At 52.2% G+C, this 16,952-nt stretch overlaps 1 protein-coding gene across 6 annotated transcripts in view; it reads right to left on the reverse strand.

The window, feature by feature from the left end:
• The window catches only part of NRP2 (neuropilin 2), an 88,124-nt gene extending 71,676 nt beyond the window's left edge, over positions 1-16,448 (reverse strand). For 4 of the 6 annotated variants that reach the window (XM_065670129.1, XM_065670127.1, XM_065670131.1 and 1 more), the window contains exons 1-2: positions 16,041-16,447; positions 4,321-4,498 (exon numbers count right to left, since the gene is read on the reverse strand). In XM_065670129.1, coding sequence (XP_065526201.1) covers positions 4,321-4,498; positions 16,041-16,113 — 251 coding nt within the window. In that variant the 5' untranslated portion in view covers positions 16,114-16,447. Of the gene's footprint in view, positions 1-4,320; positions 4,499-16,040 lie in introns of all 6 variants that reach the window. The other 2 variants (XM_065670128.1, XM_065670126.1) reach the window with 1 other exon arrangement.
• Between the last annotated feature and the right edge of the window lie 504 nt (positions 16,449-16,952).

Raw genomic sequence — 16,952 nt, forward strand, 5'->3', positions numbered from 1 at the left:
TTAAGGTGGCCCCAATTCCTGTTTCTGGAAACCCTTGGAGGATTTCATGGAAACCCTTGGATAAAACACGAGGAGCCAGAGTCAGGAGGAAGAGCCTGACTGTGCGGCTCAGGGCTGTCTCCAATTTGCTGGCTCCTGCTCATTTTGGAGCCCTGGTCCCCTGTCTCCAGGAACCTTTCCCAGCATTTGGCGTGTGCCACCAGAGGGGGCTGCTAGCCACGGATACGGTCCCCTAAATCCGCCCCGGGCAGGGATCCCACCATCGCAACCCAGTAGCGGCATGTGCTGGAAAGGGCTGCACGAAAACCCGCTGGCACGGCCATGATCGGTCGGGCTTTCGTTAAGAAATAACGTTCCCCTGGTGCAGATGTTATGACTCAGCTCAAAGGTCTCCTGCGAGCACAAGCCCAACGGCTGCAGTGTGGAGGGAGCATGCCTCTGCCATGTGTGTACAGCAACGTCCCGGCGCTCAACCGCAGCTCTGCCCAGCCTAATCCTCACGGCCAGGGATGGCAGTCAGCAGCCAGTCTCATGAGGGGCCTTTTAATGTTCCAAAAAGAAGCCCAGCAGCAGCAGGGAGGCACAAATGGAAAAGGCAGTTGGTTATAAATGCAATTCACTCAGAGCTGAGGTTTCTGAGTTGGATTTTCCAAGCAAGCAGTGCAGACAGAGAAGCAAAACGGCTATTAGGAAGGAGCCAGTAGCTTGGCTATGTGACTGCACAAGCTGAGCTACCCCTCCTGACTGGACAGCCAGCCCTGTTACACACCTATGGCAAGTGGTTCAGGTCACTCCAGAGATCACAAAAGAACCCTGGTATGCACAAGGCTGCCCAGGTACCACCATGGCACACAGGGAATGGAAATATTTCACCATAGCAGCAGCAGCAGCATGGGCTTTTCCACTGGATGCCACTTCCCTGTTCAGAGTGCAGATATGGTGGCATCCGAGCAAAAGCTGCACTCACAGCCCAGAGAGGAAGAAATGGTGAGCAGATGTGCTATTACAATTGTTCCTGAATAGTTCAACAAGTCCTTTATCAGAGCATCAAACTTCCCTTTGGCTCTGCCCTACAGCTACAGAACAGCACTAAGAATAGTCTAGGTCCCATACTCCCTATCACAGTGTGCCCTACATCCCACAACAGGCATCTCTGCTGTGCTCCAATTTTCTTAACCTGAAGTGCCTTCCCAAAGTAAGGTGCTTCCTCAAAGCTCAGATAAAGCACAGAGAGGCGGAGAGAAAAAATGGTTCTGGGGCTTCAGTTCCACCCAATTACTTCATGATGGTGGTGGACACAGGTGAAAAATAAAAGCCCAGATGTGCCTCCAGAAGAACAACAGCAACACCCAGCACTGAGCAGCCGCCCTGGCTGCCACCTCTGGGCATCCGTCCCTGGCTCATGCTCCTGCCCTCCAGGCAGGGAGTGCCGGCTGTGAAGCTGCACCAGCGGCCAGCTCTTGCTCCGCATCCAGACCGCAGCAGGTAGACGGGCCCTTTCCGGCCAGCTGTTGATAGAGGGGAAATCACTGACCTTTCCGCAGACGTCCCTAGGGTGCCAGGCAGAGCACAAAACACAGGAGGAAACGCCTCCCGTCCCAAAGGGAAATCTAAAGCAGATACGAGGAAGGCCAGAAAGGACATAGTAAAACTAAAAAGACTTCTGCAGATATTTTTGTAGGCTTTAGAACAGGTTTTAGGAATGTAAATGTTATGCTTTATGAGGGAGAAACTTTAGCCTAATAAGGTAAAATGAAACGTTGAAGCAAGAAGCAACAGAGGAAGGGGGTACGGTGTTTACCTCTGGCAGCTGGAAGCACGCACCAGCCTGCTGCTCTGATAGCTGCCAGGTAGCAATACAAGAGCAGGGAGAACCTTGTCTGCCCAGAGACAGAGGGCCGCAGTGCGGTTCATCAGCCTGTCACCTTTGTGTGAATGTGCTCATATTAATGGTCAGATGTCAAAAGAAGGGCTCTGCCCAGAGACTGTTTCTTTGATGCTGAACTCCTGTTCCTGTTAAGGTTCCCACCTGCAGCTGTAATGAGGCCTTTGCTTCTTCATAAAATACCCTCTCATGGTCAGACGACATTTATTACTAGCTGGTCACTTATTAGAACTGCTTAATGCCCAAGCATTACACAGTGTTAATACTTGTCTCCTTCTGGTAGGTCACTTAGAAAGAAATATCCTTCCTATCAATTTCTTTCAGGCAGTGTTTATCACACACTGATTTTGTTTGTTTTGTTATGCTTCCTCTCAAGCACTGTCCATGATGATCTTTCAAACACACTCCTTTGCAGTGCTGGCTCTGGGGAGCAGGCACCCCATGTCTGATTGGCTCCCAGCTCATACCTGTGGCCATCAGAAGCCCAAGTGCACGATGGATGAACCCCGTTTCACTTGCACAAAGGTGGCAGTAGAGGGGATAAAGAGGTGCAGGCAAACTTGACTTTCAGGAGAGGTTTGATGTTAATGCCTGGTTTCTAGAGAGCAATGTTGCTGCAGGACCTGAAATGAATTGGAGACCCTGACAAACCCTCCACTATTAATGTCCCACATGGGGGACAAAAACCCTTCAACCTTTAAAGGCTGCTTTAAAGTCTCCTTCGTGCACATACACGCAGAAAGGGAAAGCGTGAGACCACACAGGAGCCACTCAGAAGATCTACCATGATAAAGTAGGAGGCAGCAAAGGGACAACATCTCCAGCACTCAGGTAAGCCCATCCAGCACACCCCACCTGGAGCTTGGAATCAGAACCTGCCCTCTCACAGGCAGCAAAACATGGCAAAAGTTGTCCACGGTGCTCAGATCTAAACCTGACAGCTTCCTACAAGTAGAGTTAAAAACAGATGCCCATGGTGGTTTCTGCCTCTCTGACCGACTTGGCTTTGTTTGCCTGAGACCTTGGAAAGGCAGAAGTGGGATTCCCTCCTGCCCAGTTCAACCTCTGTCTTGCACACAACATTGCCCTGCCTCATACCTATCACATACTCTGTAGACTGTGAATATAGGCCTATAAAGCTTTTATTACTGTGAATATGGGGCAACTGCATCAGCTATGAGAAGGTTATACAGTTCAGCCTGTGCAAGCAATAATAAAACCTGATAGCAACCATCATTCTCATGCGCATTGCTGAGGCTTGTTGTGTTCATCTATGCTTGCTATAAGCCTTCCTCTAACTTCTCCCTCTAAATACAGGCCTGATCCTGCAAAGTGCTAAATGCCTTGCACACGCACTGACTTCAGGGAGAGCTCATGGTGCTCTAAACCTTATTAGCCCAGGCTTTATCTGTAGGGGGTTATGAGATCCCAAATGACATCAATCAGCACACCTTCATTAGAATCAGAGGAGCTGATTTATGGTAGCTGAGGGTCCAGCTCTACACTTCATAACCTTCCGTACATCATCAAACCCATGCTGAATTCTTTGTTCTCCACAGGACTGATTCTACAGCCCTATAAAAGCTTCCCCTATCCCTCTGTCCCTTTTGAAAGCAGAGTTCCCCTCTCCATATATAACCCCCTTTTTAATCAACAGGACCAGCATGTCTGCCAAGACTGCTGTGTCAGGCCCCAAGCTCCTTCATAGCTCAGGCATCCCCGTAGCTGGCTGTGGATTCCAGATTAAACACACAGGTTTATGCCTCTGCTGAGACCATGTTATTAACTCAGCCTTTTACGATGCCCTTTGATGCCGTTAATTATTCTTTACTAGTTGTTAATTGTTTTTCCTGGGCATCTAGTTTGAGTCCCATCTTAGAAGTAAAAAAAAAAAAAAAAAAAAAAAGGCAAACAAAACCAACTCCCAGTTTACCAAAAGCAGCAGAATAAGCACTGTGTAAAGTCAGATCCAGCCCAAACAGCTCAGACCGTCAAGCCCGTAGCCTCACACAGCCCAAGCCTGGGTCTCCAGCCCTAGGGCTCTAATATGCCATACCTCTGCCTAGTTACACACCAGGAAATTGCTCTGCTCTCCCAGCATGGTTTAAAAGGACAGTGTGGCCACTTCAACACTGAGAAAAACAAGCTGCCTTTTAACAGAAGTCAAGCTCAGGTTCAAAGCCAGTTAGCTCTTGCTTTCATGTTGATACAAGGCTGAGTTAAGAACCAGCATTTCAGTGCAGAGTACGCTCATCCTATTTGTCCAAAGCTGCATCTTATAACCACCCAGCTAGTAAAGGCATACTTGCCCCTGAAAGGCAACGAGATGCAGATCTATGTGGCCTTCAGGACAATGCTTGTTTTCACACACAAGGAAGCATGAGGCCCATACCGCTAGGCAAAATTGGGAAGAAAAGGAGAAAGAAGTCTCTTACTTGCAGTCGTGTTTTTCGATTTCAAAGTGAGGGTTGAAGTTGAGGATAATCTTCTGGTTGGGTTCAGGGGCGTAGATGACCCACTCACAGTTCTGGTGAGAGGGGTAGTCATTGGGGTACCCCGGAGAGGTGATGTACCCAGCATCCTTGGAGTTCAGGCGGCCCCCACATGGCTGAGCTGCAGAGACACAGAAGGCAACAAAGCATTGAAACAGGTTCAGGGCACTGCCTGCACATAGCTGGCCCCTCCGGGCCACTACTAGGGGTGGTCTGATAAAGGCCGTTGACATCCATTCGGCACTCTAATATGTCATATTAATCTCTGTGCAAGGGCAATTATGCTCCACAACAAACGTGCTTCCTTTCCCCTCCACCTCCTGCCACACTTACATACCACATTTCACACAGACCAGAAAAAAGAAATAAATGCTCTTGCCGAGGCAATTACAGAGCCATAAAGCAAGAGACAGATTGATATCAGATTATCTGGAGCCGCCTCATTTTATCCCTTGTTTTACCTCCTTTGCAAGCTGCTCCGTGGCAGTCTCCCACAGCTGCCTTGGGAGACACTAGAATTTGGATGCTACAAATACATCTGCAGGAGCACACAAAGTTTTGCTGCTCTCAAAGAAGGAAGCTGAGGCAAGGCAGGACTGATGGCCCCAGCCTGCAGCTCCACATCAGCCGTTCCCTGCTTGCTGTGCTCTTCCTGCCCAACCCTGTCTGCCCCCATGACCCTATCTCAGCACACTGGCTTCTCATCTGAAACCTCTCAAGCTAGCCCCAGCCACTGGAACTGCAGGCGCAGACAATCGGCAGTGGTGGTTTTGTGGGGCTAGCCCACAAATGGCTGGCAATGGCTGTGTGGTGAGCAAAGGAAGCACTCTCAGCTTTGGGTTAGAACAGGCCCTAGAGGGTGATTTCATCTTCAAAAAAAACATTTAATCTCATGAACACTGCAAATCAAATTTATTATTGCATTACTTGCTGGGAGGAAAATCTGCATCACATGCTCAATTGATAACGCACTACAAGTCCCAACAAAGTCCCTTTTTCCTCAGGGCCCCTACTGCATGTGGCTTGCTGCCCCTCCTGTTTTGCCACCACCCCATCCCAACACTACGGCCTCACGGGCTGCCACAGCTGTCCTCAGAAGACAGCATTGCCTCCTCACACCCAGCAAAATAGGCAAGAAAACAGCAAAATGAGCAAAACCCAGCAAAACCCTAAACCTCTGGCAGGGATATGGGGTGAAACCCAGACCCAAGTTGCAGAAAGGCTTTCCCTTTCCTGATATAAGAGAGCAACCACACGTCACACACCCCATCAGCTCTGTGGGCCGAGGGTCTCTGCCATGCTCCCCACTGCCCTGAGGGCTCTTCCTGCCCCATCTCCAGCAGCAGTCACTGCAAAGCCCTGAGACTTCCTGGTCTTGTACAGGCTCAGACGTATGCTGTGGGTCTGACTCTGTCCCCCAGCCACAGAAGTGTCACAAGTCTGCCTGCTCTTGGTGGGGACATCCCAGTCACCTTCAGACTGCCCCGTTGCCAGAGCCAACACAAGCAGCAGGAGCAAGGCAGGACCCCTCGGTGATAACGCTTCCTGCGAAAAAGCACTTTGAATAAACAACCTGCTGCCTGCACGCTGCCTGCAGAAAGCACACGTGCCCTGTGCGGGAACAATGAAGCAGGAGGGCCCTTGGTGGGGGAGCAAAGCTTCCTTCACCATGAAAAAGAATTGTCTCACTTTCTCCCCTGTTTTTCATGCCCTCTAACACGTTCATTCTTCAAAATAACTTTCTTCTCACACACCCATGGCAGCTCTGCAGCCTTCTCTTTTCTCTTAAAATAAACCTGTAAGTATCCTGAAAGAATCCGAGGGGAAAAAAAATCACAGCAGTGCCACAGAAGAGCTGAGAATACCAGAAAACATCTGGTTTTGTTCCACAGGAGAGCTTGCTCAACACACAAACATTTACAAACCTACGTCCTTGCACAAACCTCTTCTCTCAGTAAGGCATATTTGCCCACACGTGTCTATGTGGGTTGGGGGGAGGGAGAGAGAGAGACATTCACGTGGAAGGAAGAAATTCACGGACTTGTTGACATCAATGTACAAATAGACGTGTAATTCACACTTCACTCATGTACGCACTTTCACACCTTCTCATAGAAATTCACACCTCGTTTGCACACATGTCCACCCCCTCCAGCAAAGAGAAGTATTCAAGCTGCGGATTATTTTTCTTGGAAAGGGCAAAGTCTCCAAACAATGAAAATACAGTCAATCCTTCCACACCTCGTCATCCCCTCCCTGTCTCTCCAGCTTTCACACACATGCTACCCGCTAGGCTGATACCACCAACATCACCCACCACTCAGAAGTTGCTAGCCCCTTACTCGCGCCGGATACTATGAATACTCTGTGAGCCGTTGCAACTCAACGGGTTGGAGGGGAACTGCAATGTGAACATTGCTTGCTCTGGCTCTTCCCTAACAAATGAGCTCAGGAGCAGAAACCCAGATTTATCCCAGTCTTAAAACTTCTCCCTTGCCCTGTGAGGCCACTGCAGGTCAGCAGGGCCAAGCCAAGGAAATCCATCCCTGGGCTTAATCCTGACTTTGGGTCAGTTTGGTGCCCAAGCTAAACTGCTGGTGCTGGTGAGGACAGCCTGAGCGAGTGGGGCTGGAGCCCAGTTCTCTGTAGCTATGGCCTCTGCAGCAAAATAGAACAGGAGAAACCACTGAGTGAGCAGGAGCACCAGCCACATCCCTCAGGTGTTCAGATACCACCAGTAAAGACTGACTTTCTGTCGCAGAGAAAGCCTTCCACCTGCATGAAAGCTTATTTGTGTCTCCCAGAGGAAGAGATTTTGTCCTCTCATTCATCCCTACCCAAGAAGGTCCAGGAAAAGGAAGGCGGCTAGTTCAGTACAGCACTGACTTTTCTACACACGGCACCAGGACACATGACAGGCAATAGCATACCAGGAACCCGGGACTTCTTAAGAGTTATCTGAAGAGGCAAAATGACTTTAATATCTTCGTAATTGTTCTGTTGGACTTCTTCTCTTTTGATTCACCAGAACGTCTGCAACACAAAAATCTATCACTGTGCCCGCTGACAGGCAAAGGGTTTGTCTCAGTAGACATGCCAGCCACCGGCTTTCTGTATACAATCAGGCCTGTTTTGTACACAGTAGAGAGTCAAGCTTCGACATAAACGTGTCCTTTCAAACTCAAGCATTGCATCCATGCAAAGAATAAAATTCAGAAGAAGGAAGAAAGAAGGTGAGTGGCATGGCTACTGCATGCTTTGGGAGCAAGATGTGCTCCACAGCTAATGGGCTCTGGCAGCTTTTGCGAGCCCTGAGTTCACTTAATAAAACTAAAATGAAATTCTCAAGTATAAGCCAAGTCTGCCAGGTGCGTGGGACGTCCCGTTGCTCAGTAAGCAAAATGCAGGCATTGAAAGCAAGCTGCTGGGGACCCTGCCAGCCTGCATGGTGGAGGGGCCAGTGCAGCGAGGCTGTGGAAGAGCAGGAGGGCTCCTCAATGGCTTCTATGGAGGTTGACACTCCCCGGCAGTGTTGGAGCAGGTTGTGTTCCAGATGGGAGATCCCCAGATCTCCTCCTTTGTTATGGCCCACTACATGACTTACGGCTATCCCAGCAACCCTCTTCTTGCAGGACCATTCCAACAGAAGTACACCAGAGGATGGCAAACATGCCATTGGGATGGGCAAGGAAGACCTGGAAGACAAACTCCTGCAAATGCCACAGCATACAGCAGGCAACTCCAGTTTCCCATGGAGATGGGCATCAGCAGCTGAGTTCTTCACCCTTTGCAGAGGGCAGACCCCTCTTTCCCTGCCCTGAGCTGCTGGAGATATCCAGGCTGACAAAGTCTTCTCCCGCCTCCTCCAGGCTGCAACGAGCAACCATCACTCAGGGGACCCAAAAATAACAGCCACGCCTTGGAAACCTCCACCCAGACTTTGGACTTTTCAGCACTTCAGCTCATCAGCACAGGCTGAAACCTTAGGCCAGGAGCAGAGCGTTCTCCTACTTGAATTTCCTGGCGATTAAACCCCTCTGGATTTCCCTCACCCCAGGAGAGCAGGGCTCACTGTTATTGTTGGACCTTCAACACAGAAACTAAAGCCAACTCTGCCTGTAACAAAAATAATCATCACCAGAGAGGCCCGTTTCACAACAAACACACAAAACAGCCTCTCAGAGCTTGTAGTGTCCAGCAGAAAACTATCACATGTTTTGATCTCCTGGGTACAGTTGACTTTGGGGATGTAATTCAGGGCTAGGCACAAAATTTAAGGCATTCTTGTTGCCTTAGAGGCAAGCAGCAGCATTTCTGTCTGTGCTACTCAGAAGGAGCAGCCTTTGAGGGCAGGAAAGGAGCAAGGGAGAGAGATCCCCGGAGTTCCATGGCAGAGACGCACCGCCTAGCCTCATCACTTATCTCCCTTCCCCACATGAGGCCCTCACAGCCCAGCTCCACACTCTCATCCAACTCCCGAAGAAGATTTCTACGTCCTGGGATTCAGCACTGGGCAGAGTAGATCCACCCTGCCATCCATCCAACAGTGCAGCAAAACACAGGTCCTGGCTCGCACAACCTACTGCTCTCAGAGCTGCTGAACTTGGCACGAGCCATTGTTCATCAAACCCTGAATTTCAGCCCCATTAGAGTCAAGCAGCTCTTCAAGAAGTGAAGTTTTTCAGGGTACATGTGCATCCAAACACTTTGCCAAACCCTGCATGGAGGGGATAAACAGATCTCTCCTGCTGAGGATTCATTAACGTTCATCCTGCCTCATTCCCCAGCCCAGGAAAGAGTCTGGGTATGGCTAACATGGCAGGGGCTCTCACACCAAACCGTACAGCACAACTTTCGCATCAGGCAGGAACATAAATGTGAACTCTTGGGATTTAAATGAGACAGCTTAGCCATCAGCCAAGAAGAGAGACATAATGCAGAGGAAGCTAATAAGATTAGATATTTTATCCCCAGTAGCATAGATCATTTTAGCAGAAGCATGTTTGCTTTGGATTGTGAGATAAAGCTTCAAAGGCTTCCTGAACAAATTAATGGACAAACACACCCAAACAACACAAAGCACTTACATACACATTTCATCCCAGAGCAGTACCCACCTCCACGTCTTGGGATTTCACATAGCCAGGGAAGGTCCCCTGGACATTACGTTGAGGATCTGCACTGGTTTAACTACATTTTCACTTACGAGTAAAGGCACAGCAAAGCAGAATGTAAAGACTGCTTTTGTGATCTCAACTAGGGTTTTGTTTGATTCAAAGTGTTTCAAGCGTGTCACGAGACAGGCTCATAAAAACACTGTCTGGGCTTAAGCAAGAGAGGAACGCACCAATCCATCAGTTGAGGAATGCGGCCGTTTGACCACTTCCTAAGGCAACTGGGAGGGATGCAATATATTCACTTTATAGCGCTGGACAGCAGTGAGAAGGGAACACCGGAAAGCTCAGCAAATGGAACATTTTAGCTGTGAGCCTTAGCAGAAAAAGAGATCCTTTTAAATTATTTTTAAATATGAAGGGAGTGTTGGAGGGAGGAATAGAAAGTGAATTGAAGATTTCTGATGCCTGCATTTTCTTTGCCATGTTAATCCACAGACGAATTAAGTGGAAACCTGAAATAGAGACCTACTCAACCTTCACTGTAGAAAATGAAAGGGCCAAATCCTGAATGCAAATCCAGGTAATTTGCTTTGAAATCACTGAGTTCAGCTGACTTCCACCCCTGCAGTTCCAGATAGCCACCTTTCGGGGGCTGGCATCACCTTGTAGACCTTCCTTCCGTGGCAACCTTGACCTTTAAATGTCGCCACTTTGGGGTTTTGGTAGTTTCCCCCCCCCAGGCTCTTATCTTTGATGAGATTTTATAGCCTCGTTTTACATGGTGCCACCTCCTCTAACTTTGTTATTTGTCATCTGATATCACAGACAAATGCAATTACAATAGGGCAAGTGGCTTAATAGTCTTTATATAGATATATGTGCACACAATTCTCCCAACTTGCCTGGAAATGTAATTGGTGGGTCTGGAATTACAACTCCTGGCAACTCCAGTAATCATTTGAGAGAGAGTGCGAGTGTGTGTGTGCACACACGCATGGGAGAGGGATAACTGCATACTGAACTTGCAGGAATCACGCCTATTTCTCCTGCCTCTATGATAGGCTTCCAGGGGTTTGAAGTCTTGTGGAAACACACTGCCATCTCCCAGGAATAGGTGGCATCAGGAGATCTTCAAGCTACAGATCAGGCCGTTTCTGAGGAAACCTCACTGATACACAAGCAGGGAAACAGAGGCTTGGGGACACTTGGAAGCTCAGAGTAGAGGCAGAAATAAAGCACAGGCTTCCTGCATGGCAGCCTGTCACCTTACCTATAGGCTACAGTAGGAAATAATATGAGGATGAAACAATTTGCTGCACCGCCCCCGTGAATGCTATCAATAACAGGCTGGTTCGAGGGCCATGGAGGAAAAGCAAGAGACATTTTAATTCCACATCTTAAAGAAAGAGCCATGGATTCACCTAGGATTCCTCTCTAAAGACCTTCAGGCTTGATGAAAGGTGTTGGATGCCTCTGAAATACTAATTAGTATTGTTATTATGACAATTCCAAGAAGAAAAAAAAAAAAAAAAGCCTGTCTCATCTCTCATCTCCCCCTGCACCCTCCCAGCTTCCTCACACCTTTGGAGCCCATCTGTCAGGGTCCATTCTGAAACCAAATCCTGCCTTTCCCCACAGGGTAACGGCAGCTTGTTCCTGCCACTTCCCAGAGCGGCTGGCAGAGCCTCTCCGAACCCCACAAAACCCCAGCAGCCCTCCCTCCCAGGGGCCCTGTTTGACCTGCAGAGCAAAACCCGCTGCCCTGGCAAGAGGCAGCCCCATGGATAGGATGGGAAGAGAGGCAGTTCCTCTGGAGCCACCCGGGGAGATGCCCTGCTGCAGCTCCCTCTGTGCATGCTGCCGAGCAGCGGCAGCTTCTGCCTTTATGATGGTTTGCTCAAACCCAGCTACTGCAGAGCTGCACTACTAGTGCTGAAGTTATTACACATTCTGGCGAGTGCCTTAAACACATTGTTTCCTGCTGAGCACATATTCAGCAGTCAAACAGAAACAGAGAAAAGCAGGAGCAAACCTGGGGGTGTGCAAGGGGGAGAAAGTTGCCAAGGGGTTCTGGGTGTGCGAGGGAGGGCACGAGGAAGGGAAGGATGTAGGAGTGTGCATGTGGCAGGCAGCAAAGTTGGGGTGTCTGGAGGGGCTCTGTGAGAGAAAAGGTAGAGATTTGTGTGCTTGTGAAGAGAGAGGAGGAACCAGGGAGGTAAGTGCATGCGTGCGTGTGTATGTGCCTACATGCACAGGAGGTTGGAGTTTTCCTCCCCCCTCTCCCCATAGGCACCCCCTAAAAACCAGGGTCCAAAAGGAGCCTTTCAATAAAAGGTAAGCAGAGCAGAAGGAGAGTGCCCTTTTGACTTCACCATCTTCCTAGGAGGGATGTAGAAATAAGCAGGCATTCAAGCCCCACACAGACAGCACTTCACAGCTAGGGGTGACCCACCAGAACAGCTGGGGCAGATGTCTTGCCTTTGTCTCAAATGCATGGGGATAAATCAGGACAGGTTTCAAAGACCCAGAGCCCAGCACTTCATCTCTGGAGCCCATTTTCTTTGACTCATCAAGTATGAAAAGAGGGGGAGAAGCATACAGACAGAAAGTCTTTGCAGCCATCCATCCCTGCAAGTAGTACTTCAGGCTGTTCTGCATGCTGACTCACTGCTTCTACCCTTTTCCCCAACCTGTTTGGGAAGAGGCTGCAGCACCAAGGCTGCAGCTGGAGCCCCAGCCCTGCAGCATTACCCTAGCCATCCTCCCCAGTGAGATCCACAGGCACTGCTTGCACATAGAAAGGGTTACAGCTCCGAGTTGTGATTTCGAGTGTTTGGCCCTGTGCCTGCCAACCTCGCGCTGACAAACCTCTCCTCCGTGTCTGCGCTTGTGTCTTTTTATTGCGCAGGCATCAATCCTGGCTCAGGATCTGGCCTTCCGAGATTGCGATTTGGCTCAGGCAGGGAGAAGGCTGACCCTTTGATTCTGAGCATGATTAAAACCATGCTACTGTAGCGCTAAGCTGTGCACAACACTGCTAGCAACAGCTCTGATTTATGTTGCTAGTATTGCGGTTTCCACCAGGGTGTAGACAGGGATTTCGAAAATAGCCCAGCTACCTCTTTGTCTGTGTGTGTATTATAATTAGATACGTGTCAAAGGGCTGTTACAGAGCGAGGGTAGAGCTGGAAATGCTCACACCCCGCTTCTGCCTCCACCTCTGTGCCGACACTATCACCCCTAGCTTGGGCGCATACAGGCACATCAGCTCTCCACACTTCCCAGATCAGACAACTGTACTCCTGAGACCCCATGGGGACGCGGTGGCGGTGACTTCACCACACAACGGAGAGCAAGTTTAGCAGCTTCCAGTTTGCTCTCAGGCTGCTGCAATCTGCCCCCACCATCGTGGCTAAATGCCGACTTTCTCTATTTCGATTTCAGATAGGATCACGGGTCTCAGATATAGACGATTTATTTTCCTAGCGCAGCTGGTCTGTCAGAGGTCATATAATTTGGCAGCAATCCCAGTGCTTAAAAATTAATTTTTCCTTATTAATACAACTGAGGGTCCCACAGGATAGGATCCCAGCCTTATCTGAACCCGACAGCTTCCTAAACCACATGAAGGATGCTTTCTCCTCTCAGGCTATCTGTGATACACGGCCACCATGTCCTGGAACCCAGCAGCACTGGAGGTTTCTGCTAGGAAACCAACCCACCCGCCTGACCAGAGCGGCGAGCTGCTTGGACAGGGAGCGCTGCCTTCTCCAGCCCAGCAAAGTAGGTTGCTTTTTCATTTTAACCTTCAAAGCCACGCATGAGGTACCAAACACCGAGTAAATACTGAGAAGGGGGCTGGATGGGAGAAGGAGCAGGGCAGCGAGATGGGAAGCACCTCTGTAGAGCCCCTTGGGATCAGCGTTTCCGACTGTCACTCCAGACACCACACAGCATGATTTTTCTGTGTCAGGGAAGTTAGGAAAACAAAATGCAGCACCCTAACCTGGGTCAGAGCCCCCCAGTGGGCTTGTATCAGTCGCTTTCAGTGACTGACCTGACAACTGTCCGATTCCTAGGCTAAAAAAGCTTTTGCTCCCAATAAGAGCCAAGTTAACAGCACAACGGGCAAAAGGCACCACACTCCAGGCTTGCATGGGTGCGCGTGTGCGTGTTTGTATGCATGTGGCTGTGCGCCTGCTTGGCAGCAATTTGTTTTGATCCCCCCTCCCCACCTTGCTACATCCCTTAAGTCATTACTAAAAATACTAGCTTTTAAGCAAACTATTTGGAAGGCTTCAAGAGTGAGCTTTGCTTGGAGCTGCATAAACATCATCAGAACGGCTCAGCACTTGGGTCACTCGGATCTGTTACTTTCTTACTTGATTGCTTTTTACGGGAAGATGAAAAACACACAGCCAGCCAGCCAGCCTTCAGATTTATCTTCCAGGGTCTCTCACCCACTCCCCTCCATGGTTATCTCAGGGTTTGCTTGGCTACATACAAATTGGCAGCTGCACTGTTTATCTCTTACTGTAGAAATATTACACACAGGTTTTTTTTCCATGTGGATTATCATATTATTGTCTATTAAAAACATCTCCCCTCTCTACTAACCTCCCTTAGGGAATCTTAACAGGGACTTTCGTAATGGGGGAAGGCTTTCAGATACACCAGACTGAAACATAAATCCACCTACCTCTGGCATGTTTTTCTTACTAGGCTGGCTAATTCACTGGAGCCGAGCATAGGCTGATTGAGGGTCACATCCCATTACCCCATACCTTTGAGCACTAGGCTAGCAATAAAGTCATTTGACAGGGTTTGCAGCACCACAACATCTCGGCAAACAGCCGCTGGTGTCAGCCACAGGGAGACAACTTCCTTGCTGGCTCCACCACCATGTGATGCTTTGCTTAGCCGGGAAAACCCCGTGTTCAAATGAACATCTCTTAACAGCGACTGAATGGCCTTGGAGACACGGGGGGCTCATAAACCCCTTCCCACTTACAAATCCTGATCCTTAGCCCACTCCTGGATGGAAGGAGGCACCCACGCAGACCCATACCCTCGGGCTTGGCAGCCACAGGGATCGTAGCCAGGCTGACCAGTGCACCCTCCTCAGCTCACAACCCGATCTGCCTCAGTGCAATACTCACTCCAGGAGACCCTACACTGCATCTGCAACAGGGCTCATCCGAAGAGACTATTGCACTCAGCAGAGCCCTCCCTGGACTTCGCCCTTTCCCTTCACCCCATCGAATGCCTACTCATTTGTTTTCCTATTTGAACAAAAGATGGGAATTATTTTTTTCCCTTTCCTTTATAACCATGAAGCGGGAGGTGATGGCAATCGGGAACTGAATGTACACGGAGTGTGTCTGCCGGGAACGTCTGTGCTTCTCTAGTGCAAAAAGAGGACTTTCTCAGCCGGCAGAGACTCTCCCACTTCCCTTTCGCAGGGGAGCTGGTGGCGGGGCCGCCGCGGGGCAGGGGAAGCGCGGACACCGCGCCTTGCCTCTAGCGCTGGCGGGGCCAGGCCGCGGCTCAGGGCGCAGCGACTCCGTGGGCCACCGGAGGCACGGCCCGAGGCCAAGACCGACGTGCGGGAAGGGAAACCCGCAGCTCAGCAGCTGCTGGCTTGGCTCCACCGTCCTGCCAGGCAGCTCCCGGCCCCGGGAGAGCGGTGACGGCGGGGCGAGGCATACCTTTTCCTCCAGATGCGGACCCCGCACCCCCGTTAGCCAGACCCAAAGCCAGCACAGGGCCAATCTCAGCCCACCGTTGTCCCTCTCCAGTCCCCAAGCCGAAGCAGCGCAAGCACCGGGGTGCATCCCGGCGCCTCCTGACAGCCTAGCCTAGCCTAGCTCTTCAGCGAAGACCGGGAAAACCCACTCGCACCCCAAATCCTGCCACGAACCCGCCAGGTCCCGGGACACCCCAGCGCTTGTAAAGTAAGTGCGGTCCCGCACATACCGCGGGCAGGCTTGCCCCGGAATGCCGCCACCGCCGCCCAGCCGCGCCTGCTGCCAGCGCCGCCCTGCACGGCTCCCGCTTGCCTGCGCCCTGCCGGATGAATTTGATTCCCCACCTAAAGTTTTCAGAGGTTTCAACCCGGCACGGGGCCGCGGGCATCCGGATGCTGCTGTCCGGGATGCGGCCGGCTCCTGCCGCTTCCCAGCACTTCCCTGTGCCACCCGCGACAAAAACCAGCACACAACTTTCCGCTGCGGCTCCGTCCCCTCGCCCCTTCACGCCGGGCGGTAGGAGCTGCGCGGCTACACCCGCTGCGCGGCTACACCCGCTGCGCGCCTCACCGAGGGGTGGGGGGTCTGCGCCATCCCCGCCCCGCCGCACGCACGACATCCCCCAGCCTCCCAAAACCCGTACTGCGAAATCGGCCGGTCCCTCACCTATTCCCGGTGCGGTGCCCGACGCCAGGCAGAGCCCCGGTGCGTGCGCCCGGGCACCCGAAAGTTGGTCGGGAGGGAGAGCTCCCTCGCCCGTGCGCGGCCGGACACATCCCGGTCCCGGAGGGCACCTTACCTGTCTCCGCCGTGCCTCCGGAGCCGGGCAAGCACAGCCCTAGAAATCCCCACGCGAGAAGAAACGTATCCATCCTTCGGAAGGAATTAAAACCAGAACCAACAGAACCAACACTCGAGGCGGCGGGGCCGGGCTTCGCCTCCCTACCCCGGGCGCGCCGCGCCCGGCGTGGGCGCCCCACTGGCGATCGGCTCCTGCGGGGCTCAGCGCGGGGCGGCGGCCTTCCCCGGGCGGGGGCTGCGGGGCGGGCGGTGCCGGAGAAGCTCCTCTCCCTTAGGGCGACCCGCGGGGCCGGCGCCTCGGCATCCCCCAGGGCGCGGCGGCGGTGCGGGCCGGGACGCCGTCTGCACCTCCTCTCGCTCCCCGCCGGCGCCTCGCAGCCTTTTCAGGCAGGGCGGCATGTGGCTGTCAGCGCCGAGCGCCGGCACCGCCCCCCGTGCACCCCCCGCCCCGCGCCCGCGCACCGCCCCGCCGGGCCGCGCCCCGCCCCGCCCCGCCCGTGGCCGCGGGGACACGCGGAGGCCGCCGCGGGGCCGCTCCGCGGGGTCGGGCGCGTTGTCGCTGCGGCGCCGAGCCGCGGGTGCCGCCCGTCCGCGTCCGCAGCCCCGTTCCGCGGGCGCCCAGAGCCCGGCAGCGCAGGCAGGAACCGAAAAGCCCGGTTGAAACGGTTGCGAAAGAGCAGGGCTGTGCGAAGGGAGACACCCAGAAATTGTCAGATGGGGGAGCGTCAGGACAAGGATTGTCCCTGCTCGTGGGCTTCGCCGCTGCCGGCCGAGACCCAGGAGCGCCGTGCCTCGGCCGGGGACCGGGAGCGGGGCGTACGCGCTCCCTGGCTGCTGGCACCCGTGTTGCGGTGTCAAGGCTGCCACAAGGGACAAATGGAAAACCCCTCGGGAGCGCAACCGCGTTTGG

The sequence above is a fragment of the Lathamus discolor genome, chromosome 3 (genome assembly GCF_037157495.1).
Source record: "Lathamus discolor isolate bLatDis1 chromosome 3, bLatDis1.hap1, whole genome shotgun sequence".
In the NCBI taxonomy this organism is placed as follows: Eukaryota; Metazoa; Chordata; class Aves; order Psittaciformes; family Psittacidae; genus Lathamus; species Lathamus discolor.